Source organism: Cannabis sativa, chromosome 5, assembly GCF_029168945.1.
Source record: "Cannabis sativa cultivar Pink pepper isolate KNU-18-1 chromosome 5, ASM2916894v1, whole genome shotgun sequence".
NCBI classification, from domain to species: Eukaryota; Viridiplantae; Streptophyta; class Magnoliopsida; order Rosales; family Cannabaceae; genus Cannabis; species Cannabis sativa.
Window position 1 is genome coordinate 47113181 of NC_083605.1, and position 9823 is coordinate 47123003.

Here is a 9823-nt window from a genome sequence, read left to right on the forward strand (position 1 = left end):
ATGGGTTCGATCAGTTGTGAAGGAAGAGTGGACAGGTAATGAATAATGCTCTGTTTTATTTATTTATAAATATCATTTTTTGTTGTTTTAAAATTCTGGATTATTGAATTGAATCAAGGTTGTTTGGATGCCGAGAAAACAGAGAACCATTGAGAATAATGACATGTTCAATTAGTTTTTGTTTTTAGTCATTTTATATATGAATTATAAAGATGAAGAATGAATCAAATCTGTATGTGAGTAATTTTTGTCAAAAAAAGAAAACTTGGAATTGTTTCTTATTGTTAATCCATTGGTTCGTAGCTGAGAAATTAGAAGAATCTATAACTGAGACTATATAATTTTGTCTTTACAATTGTTCTTTCTATCTCTTATGCTAAGTTTAATTATGATTGATAAAATTGTGTTTTATGATTACTTTTGAAATTAATAATAATAATAATAATAAGAAAGATTTTCATTTTGAAATTAACTTATCAACTCTGAAAATAAGAGCCCCAATTAGTATTTTATCTTAATAAAACATGACATGTTGATCAAAACGACAACAATTAATGCAAAACGACATATTCTGAATCTGATTTATGATATTCTGAAACAAAAAATTAAGAAAAGAAAAAACAGTGGAAATCAGATACATTTACATATGATTCATGTATAATAGAACTAAAACTAAAATATTTTAACAAGAACAATTTGTGTATTAAACTTACTAATTAATTTAGGAGAGACTCTGGAAGAAGAAGCTTTGGATTAAGAGCTCAGCAGGTCAGGCCATTGGAATCAGATTCGATGAGCTTTAAGGGCTTCAAAATATGAAGCAAATTTACACAAACTTTTTTTATGGCATAAGCAAACTTGTTTCTGCACTAGTTTCAAAATTTATATATAATATTTACACCAACCAATAGGATCATATTCTTGACTCATAAACAGATTTAAGAAGTAATAGGAATCCGAAGTAATTGGCCAAACTAGGTAGTTAGTTTGTAGATTAGGACAATTTGCATCTGAATGATCAAGTTTTTCTCTTCTTTTTCACATGAACAGGTAAGTTAAGTTTCTTCTTTTTTTTTTTTTGAATTAACTAGTTTTCTTCTAAGTAATTAATATTTGTGATCAAGTTTTGATTTTGTTATCTGTTTTGTATTGATTGCTTTGAGGGTTTTTGTTATACGTGATACCTAAGTTTGAATATTGGCACTCTTTTTTTCGTCTCAAGTCAACTTCCGAATTTGGCCGTTAGCAATTTTAATGGCTAGTGATCTATTAATGCTATTTCAGTTGCGATTTTCAACTGTATTCTTTTGTTTATTGCTGGAATTTTTTCATGGGTTTTCCAGTGCATCGATTATACAAAGAGAATTTACTTTGTTATGAATTTTTTATTGTTCATCAGAGTTTTTGATCCATGAAGATCCGATTCAATAAGTCTAAGATTCTGTTTGACTCTTCCTTTTCTTACTTCTTGATAATATTTCATGTTAAATCTCGGGGTTTCTGTTTTCTATTTTTTCAGAAATAGTTTTAGTTATTATATATCACCGATAGTAGAATACAAAATCAATGCTTGTTTCAATTGTGGCTAAAGTTCTTGAAATTTTAATGGATGAATGACTTATTATTATTATTATTATTAATTTTTATTGGCAACAAAGATAAATCAAAATTACATTGTGTTGTAGCAGAACCTCCATCAGAAGGATTAAGATGAGCAACACGATCAACTAAGATTCTTTCTGCTTCTACTGTATATGAAAGAGGTCCAACAAAAAAAAAGTGTAAGTAACTCTGATCAATAATAGCTAAAAGAGTTAATAGCCCATGAAAAAGCAAATATTATTGATGCATATTTTAAATTTAATTTTTAGGTATCGAGTGGTTTGTGTTGATTGAAGAGTACACAAGTAGCTAACTTTATCGGAGAAAGGTATAATCACTAAAACTTTAAATTCTTAATTTAGTGGAGTTTGAATATCTTAGATATTCATCCGTAGTGAAGTAGGTTCTGTGAATATACATGTACTGCGGTCGGATGGGTGGATAGTTTTAATATTGTTTTGTTAGTTTTGTATTATTTTGTGTGTTTGTTTTTTGTTTTTTGCATGTTTAAAATTTTTGGGAACGTCCAATTACAGTTGTTATGCTGTCGAAATTTCGGTCGAATTAGGATAAATTTCATTAAAAATACATAAATTTTAGATAAAAAATGTAAGAACTTAGTGAAAATTTATATGTGTGGTGATTAATAAATACACATTCAAACAAATAATTTAATAAAGTTTTTTTTTTCTTTTTTAGAAGTTGCAAAATGGATAGAAATTGGATGAGTGCGAATAGATTATCAGCAGAGTATAAGGAAGGTGTTGACTTTTTTTTGGATTTTTGTCATAAGCACGCAAAAAATCCAAAGTTGATTCTTTGTCCTTGTCTTAAATGTGGTAACATGGAGCGTATGAATACTAGTAAAATAAAGGAGCATTTATTTAGGAACGGAATAGACAAGAGTTATAAGGTTTGGTGTTACCACGGGGAAAATATTAGATTTCATGGCGAGGAAACATCTAAGTCTAAGAAGGTTAAGAATGTTAACTTGGATTATCAGGATGATCACATTCCAGAAATGATAGGAGATGCACAATTTCAATCAAATGTCGATCCATTGGAATTTCAAAATTTTGTAGAGGATGCTGAGAAACCTATTTACCCTAATTGTAATAGGTTTACTAAATTGTCTACGCTTGTTAGATTATACAATATAAAAGCGAAACATGGGTGGAGTGATAAAAGTTTTACGGATTTACTAGCTTTTCTAGTAGAGTTATTACCTGAAGGTAATGAGATGCCTTTGTCTTTCTACGAGGCAAAGAAGACACTGTCTTCCATAGGTATGCAATATGAAAAGATACATGCATGTCCTAATGATTGCATTCTATATCGTAAGAGTTTTGTGGATGCAATATCGTGTCCCACGTGCGGTGAGTCTAGGTGGCAAAAGAAAAAGAATTCTGATGAGGTAAAGATTGGTGTCCCTGCAAAGGTATTATGGTACTTACCCCCAATACCTCGTTTGGTTCGATTCTTTCGAAATGTCAATCATGCAAAAAATTTGACCTGGCATGCCACCGATAGAAAACTAGATGGTAAGATGAGACATCCAGCTGACTCCCCTGCTTGGAAAACAATCGATGCTAGGTGGCCTGAATTTGCAAATGAACCTAGGAATATCCGTCTTGGTCTTTCTGCAGATGGAATTAATCCACATACCACCCTTAGTAGTAAGTATAGTTGTTGGCCAGTTTTGCTTGTGATGTATAATTTACCGCCTTGGTTGGTAATGAAGAGAAAGTTCACTATGCTCACATTGTTGATAGCCGGCCACTTCACATTTTCGGTAATAACATTGATGTGTATTTAGCTCCTCTAGTTGATGATTTTAGTCAATTATGGTATGATGGTGTTCCCCGCATACGATGCCTTTAGGAATGAAGACTTTAATCTTAAGGCTTTATGACTGTGGACCATAAATGATTTTCCAGCTTTTGGAAATCTTTCTGGATACAAAAGGTGAAAGTGGTACAATGCATGCCCGATTTGTGAGGAGAGAACATGTTCTATGTGGTTAAAACACTAGAAGAAAATGAGTTATATGGGACACCGAAAGTTTTTGCCTACAGGACATGTATTTAGGACTTGGAAAAAAGCATTCGATGGTAAGCAAGAATTAGAAATGCCGCCGTCACCTTTGCAAGGAGAAGAATTGTTAGAAAAGTTGAATAAAGTTCAATTCCACCTTGGAAAGCGAAAATTGACTTCGAAGAAAAGAAAAGGTCAGCGTGAGAAAAGTGACGTTGCTTCAAGTGAACATCAGGGGCCATGGAAAAAGAAGTCAATATTTTTTGAGCTCGAATATTGGAAGCATTTGGCGTTGCGTCATAATCTAGACGTGATGCATATTGAGAAGAATGTGTCAGACAGCTTGCTTAATACCTTGTTCAATATTCCCGGGCGGAGTAAAGATGGAATTAAATCTCGCCTAGATTTGAAAGAATTAGGAATACGGGCCAATTTACACCCACAAGTTGTTGGTGGACGTACATTTTTACCACCGGCTTGTCATGCTCTGACTAAAGTAGAAAAACAATCTTTGTGTAGTTCTATCTCCAATGTGAAGGTACCGGAAGGGTACTCCTCAAATGTCTCTGACTGGGTAGATATGAGTAAGTTAATTTTGAGTGGTCTGAAATCTCATGATCATCATATATTAATTCAACACATTCTACCAGTGAGTATCCGTTCTGTGTTGCCTAAAAAAGTTCGATATGCAATCACAAGGTTGTGTTTGTTCTTCAAATCTCTTTGTTGTAAAGTGATTGATGTCACAAAGTTAGAGAACCTCGGGTTAGAAATCGTAGAAGTGTTGTGTTATTTGGAGCAATTTTTTCCGCCTTCTTTTTTTGACATAATGGTTCACCTAACAGTGCATTTGGTGAGAGAGGTAAAGTTGTGTGGACCAGTGTACATGAGGTGGATGTACCCATTTGAACGATACATGAAAATCTTAAAGGGTTATGTGAGAAATAGAAGTAGGCCCGAGGGTTGTATTGTTGAATCATACATTGTTGAAGAGACGATTGAATTCTGTTCAGACTACTTGTCAGAGGTTACAACTATTGGCGCTTGTCCTACTCGGGTCAATAGTGAAATAAGTAAAGGGAGTAGGGGTGTTTCTGTTTGCGGTGTAAGTCGAGCTGATCGTGAAGAAGCGCATCGTCTCGTCTTGCAAAATATTGACGAGGTCCAACCATACATTGAGTAAGATTAAATCAACTATTCATACTTAAAACAAATTAATAATATTCAATTGAAACTAAAATCAATCGAATGCTTTATTATGTTGAAGGGAACATTTTAATTGGATTAAGAGTAATAATCCGACTAAGGCAAGGAATCAAAAATGGGTACAAGATGAACATTATCGAAATTTCAGTACATGGTTAAAAAAAAAGGTATTATATATTAACATTATTGTTTTGTTTCATATCTTATATATACACATGTGCTCACTATTTCATTGGTGCATATTAGGTATATGCTGAAAATTGTGAATCCCCAAGCAATGTATCCAACACACTGCTTTGCATATCACGAGGTCCTTCGTGTGATGTACTCAAGTACCAATCGTACTATATAAATAGTACTAAATTTTGTACCAAAGATCGTGATAAATCTAGAAAAACACAAAATAGCGGTGTCATGATAGTTGCTAGAGCTTTCCAAATATCTAGTTCAAAAGATAAAAACCCAATTGAATGTAATATGTCTTTTTACGGTGTAATTCAAGAAATTTGGGAATTAGATTACAGTAGTTTTCAAATTCCTGTTTTTCTTTGTGATTGGGTTAGGAGTGATAATGGGGTTAAAGACGATGAACTTGGATTCAAATTAGTGGACTTGAATCGAATAGGCCACAAGTCTGATAGGTTTGTAATGGCGTCTCAAGCCACTCAGGTGTTTTACATGAGTGACCCATTAGATGCACGCTGGTCAGTTGTCATGACAACGCAAGCAAAAGACTATGCTAACCAAGAGCATAATGGCGATGATCTTATGATAAGTGAGCAAATTCATCAAATCACTCCACCACCTATTGATGTCACCGTTGGGGACGATGTCGTATCATCTCGTGATGATGGGGAGGGGTTATGGGTGAATGAAACTATCAAGCCATGAGTTTTTCAACATGTGTTGGTATTCTTTTTAACATGTATTCTTTTGTGGCTATCAATTTGTATATTATTGTATATTCTAATGTAGATTTTTAAATTTGTGTAGGACTATTTATTATGGAACCAGCACCAAATGACGATGATGAGTGGGCTCAATATGAAGAATCATTCATGCCTGAAGAACATAATAATGAAGTTGAAGAACCTAATATTGAAGTTGAAGAACCTAATATTGAAGTTGAAGAACCCCCACCAAAGCAGAAAAATACTAGGGGTAGAACCAAAAGACTAGATATAACGAGGCTGGCAAGCGAGGGCAAAAAATTAGAAATTGAGTACAACAACCTCGGACAACAATGGGGAAAAGCAGCAACTGATTTAGTTTCCCGGATTGGGGTGTGGGTTCGAATTAACATACCACTTGTGAATAAAAAGTGGCCACAAATTGATAAGGAGCTGAAGAACAGATTATGGAATGATGTTAAGCTTAGTGAGAATGTCTGCGGTCTGAGATATTAAAATCTGTCTGTGGAGAGAGGCTTAGAGAGGCTTATTAAAATATGACTATATATTTATACCCATCTAAAATTTAAATATGGTATGAACTTATTCATATTTTCCAATAACAAAAATCATATATATTAATATCAATCTTTTCATTATTTACATATTATGAACAAAAAAAGGTTTACATAAATTAAAATTTAATAAAGTGTCAATATAATAGTTTAAAATTTTCATAAAACAAAGGCTAATATATAGAATTATAAGTGATAAGCAAGAGAGTTGTGTCTGATTTAGATTGTAATTGCATCGAAACAAGCCATTAATTATTTTAATTTTTAGACTTTAATAAGTAATTGAATCAATCATGACCAATTTTAATAAAATTAAAATATTTAATTTTTAATTAACATATATATATATATAGATCCATAAAATAGAAAATGGTAGTAAGTATTACATAACGTAACAGTGTTATGGCTAGGGCTGCCCTAACCCTAGCCTCAAGGATCACAATTTTGGAGGCTCCAAAATTAGAATTTATTTATTTATATATATGAAAAAAAAATATGTATATAATATATATATATATATAAACGTTTAATTTATTAATTTCAATAAAGAAGTTATAATACAATTAGTTTGTATGGGAATATTGATAGCAAGTTGATAGGTTCGATCCTCTAAAATATCTCTTTTAATTATTTTAAGAATCAAATAGCATTACATTTATTTTTACAGAATTAAAGTCAAAGGTACTATGTTTTTCTTAAAAAACAAAGTCAAAGATACTATTAATAATAAATAAAAAAAAAATTAGTATGTATTTTTATATTATTTTAGGTTAATTAGTAATTTTTCTCCCCGAATTTTGACATATACCAAATTATGTCTCCTGAACATTTTTGGTCGTTAAAATTTCCCCCTGAATTATTGAGATTGTTAGATTTAAGGACTTTTATCTAATTTCATTCAATTTTACTGTTTGAGTGATTGTTTATGTACTAAACCATATACTCCCTAGACTTTGATATCTACCAAATCATGCCCCTCAAACTTTGATATGTACTAAATCATGCCCCCTGAACTTTCATCCATGTTAGAATTTTACTAAAATTGGACAAAAGTCCTTAAATCTAATAATTTTAATAGTTCATGGGGAATTCTTTACGGCTAAAAAAGTTTAGGGGACATGATTTAGTACATATTAAAGTTCAGAGGAAAAAATGACTAATTAGCCTTATTTTTAATACTCTATTTTTTATTTTTCTACAAAAAAATACTAAAATATATAGCATTTTATGAAATACTCTTAATAATTAAATATTAGTTTATGAAGATAGTTTACATAATAAAAAATTAACTGTTATATTAAAAAAAATTAGATTGATAGTGTCAAATTTTAACTAATATTTAAATTTTTATAAAAGAAAAAAGCCTTATTTTTAATTTTGCTTAAGGCTCTCAACACCTAATTAATGGGTGTATTTTAATATGAAATCTAACACATTTTAATTTAATAAATAATAATAAAAAAAAGGAGAACCTCTTAAAATATCAAATGGCAATACTCATACAAATATATTGCATGTGTTCTCAAATATTGTATATATATTGCGTACTGAAGCTTATTGCACCACCAATCAATCTAAAATATTGATATATAAATGTATAGTATATGAGTGATTAATTAGATAAAAGTTGATCAAAATTAGAAGAAAGGAATTATATTATTAATTTCTTGGGCAAACATTAATCGGCAATACAACGTATTAATTATTATTCATTGATCGAACAGTACATTTAAAAATATAAACAATGAATTGGTTGTATGTTGGTAGTTAAAAATAATAAGTGAAATTAGGCCCATTTGTAAATAATATCAGGTTTGGTGCTATCCTCTTTGAAGCCATAAACACCATCATTATGAGCCCTCCAAACACACGTGTTAGCACATCTTAAGGAATCTCTGCTTGCCTTAAACAAATCAAAAGATCCAGTCGCCCCAATCCATGTAAGACCACAGTTATACAACGTAGTACCTGCGAAATTGATTCTAAATTTGAACTCGTATTCTCCATTGTTGGCCACAACATGAGCTCCCAAATCATCATCAGCAGACTTGCAATGAACTGTAAGTTGGACCCCATCCTTCAAGTTATTAAAGATTTTTACCGTTGTTTTGTATACAAATACTCCTCCGATTTTCTCATCATAATTATTATTATTATCATTATTATTAGATAATACTATCGATGATGATGATGATGAAATCATATTGACCATCATCATCAGTAGTACTGAGCAAATCAAAGCTTTTTCCATGGTTAATAATTAATAGTACGTGTTTGTACAAGCAATATAGTAGAGAGATAGTGTTTTTGATCATATATCGTGTGTCTTCTGTACATATTTATATAGACAATATTGTGATGAGGGGTGGTTTGTAAAAGATAAGAAGATAATCATGAAATGAATGCATATCTCACTATAATCTATATATTTAGGATATGGAATTATAATTAATGGGTTACAAGATTTTTTCTTTCTTTCCCGTTATTATAACAGATATTAGTTTTTATATTTATAGTATTCTTTGATAAAGGACTTTAATCTCTAAGTTGATTGCTTTTTATTTTCTGTATCTGTATTTTATATATATATCTCTTTATATATATATATATATATATATATATATATATATTTAGTGTTTTTCGCCAATTGAGAGAGGTTAAAGAATGTGGGTGTTTCACAATCTCGCTAGATTGATGATTAATATGATAGATTTTTATGACATGATTAGCAAAATTTTATTTAGGGTAAATTGCGCCATAAATACTTAATGTTTTAGATTTTATACACTTAAATACCTAATGTTTATTTTTGGAGACAAAAATCCCTAATTAATGTTACAATTCTCTTACACTAGTAAACATCCCGCGCTTCACGGCGGATATATAAAATATTTTAACTTATATATAAAAAATAAATTATATATTTAAATTAATAATAATTACCTAATAACATTATATTAAAATTTTAGCTTTACTATTAAAAAATTTGTGACATAAATACTTAAAATATTAAATTTATTGCTAATAAATACTGAAATTTGAAAAATAGTATAATAAATTTTCATTTATGGTTTAATTTTTATTCTAATGTGTGTGTTAAGTTCTCGGTTCGAATTTTATTGAGTGTGTTTTAAATGTTTGAGTTTTAGTATTTTACTGGAGTTTTAATGTTTGAGTTTATGTTTATGAGATCAATTTTTATTTATTTATTTATTTATTTTTTATAGATTTTGAGAACTTGAAATTTGATGTTGTTTTTATTGATTATTGGGATTGAAAGTTTGATTTTTCATACAGGAATTAAAGTTTACCTTTTCGTTTCATTTATTGAAAAATATTAGTAGAAAGTTTATGGAATGAGAATAAATACTTAATAAAAAAATTAGAAAAATAGAGAAAAAAGAATGAGTACTTTAAAGCATTTTTAGACCGTCACTCATACTTTTCCTTTATATAGATATATAGATTTTGTAAGAGCTTATCTATGCTAAGAACTATGAGAATTCAATCTATGAG

The 9823-nt window shown here is 30.3% G+C and overlaps 3 protein-coding genes across 3 annotated transcripts; 2 read left to right on the forward strand and 1 right to left on the reverse strand.

Annotated features, from left to right (window-relative positions):
• The first annotated feature begins 1074 nt into the window (after positions 1-1074).
• On the forward strand, positions 1075-3626 carry LOC133038366 (uncharacterized). The gene is made up of 3 exons (XM_061116490.1): positions 1075-1781; positions 1872-3394; positions 3540-3626. The coding sequence occupies exons 2-3, from the start codon at positions 2312-2314 to the stop codon at positions 3624-3626; spliced, it is 1170 nt and encodes a 389-aa protein (XP_060972473.1). The 5' UTR covers positions 1075-1781; positions 1872-2311.
• LOC115715631 (uncharacterized) lies at positions 3603-6395 on the forward strand. Its single transcript, XM_030644290.2, has 4 exons — positions 3603-4815; positions 4904-5009; positions 5089-5751; positions 5836-6395. The coding sequence occupies exons 1-3, from the start codon at positions 3641-3643 to the stop codon at positions 5731-5733; spliced, it is 1926 nt and encodes a 641-aa protein (XP_030500150.2). The 5' UTR covers positions 3603-3640; the 3' UTR covers positions 5734-5751; positions 5836-6395.
• A 1698-nt stretch (positions 6396-8093) lies between these two features.
• On the reverse strand, positions 8094-8558 carry LOC115717211 (S-protein homolog 6-like). Its single transcript, XM_061116491.1, has one exon. It carries the CDS (start codon positions 8556-8558, stop codon positions 8094-8096), a length of 465 nt encoding a protein of 154 aa, XP_060972474.1.
• Between the last annotated feature and the right edge of the window lie 1265 nt (positions 8559-9823).

Coding starts and splice junctions, on each gene's coding strand:
- LOC115715631 (XM_030644290.2), top strand. CDS start 3,641: ATGAGTTATATGGGACACCGAAAGTTTTTGCCTACAGGACATGTATTT. Junction 4,816..4,903: donor GAGGTCCAACCATACATTGA/GTAAGATTAAAT, acceptor ATTATGTTGAAG/GGAACATTTTAATTGGATTA. Junction 5,010..5,088: donor GTACATGGTTAAAAAAAAAG/GTATTATATATT, acceptor GGTGCATATTAG/GTATATGCTGAAAATTGTGA.
- LOC115717211 (XM_061116491.1), bottom strand. CDS start 8,558: ATGGAAAAAGCTTTGATTTGCTCAGTACTACTGATGATGATGGTCAAT.
- LOC133038366 (XM_061116490.1), top strand. CDS start 2,312: ATGGATAGAAATTGGATGAGTGCGAATAGATTATCAGCAGAGTATAAG. Junction 3,395..3,539: donor CCGGCCACTTCACATTTTCG/GTAATAACATTG, acceptor ATGATTTTCCAG/CTTTTGGAAATCTTTCTGGA.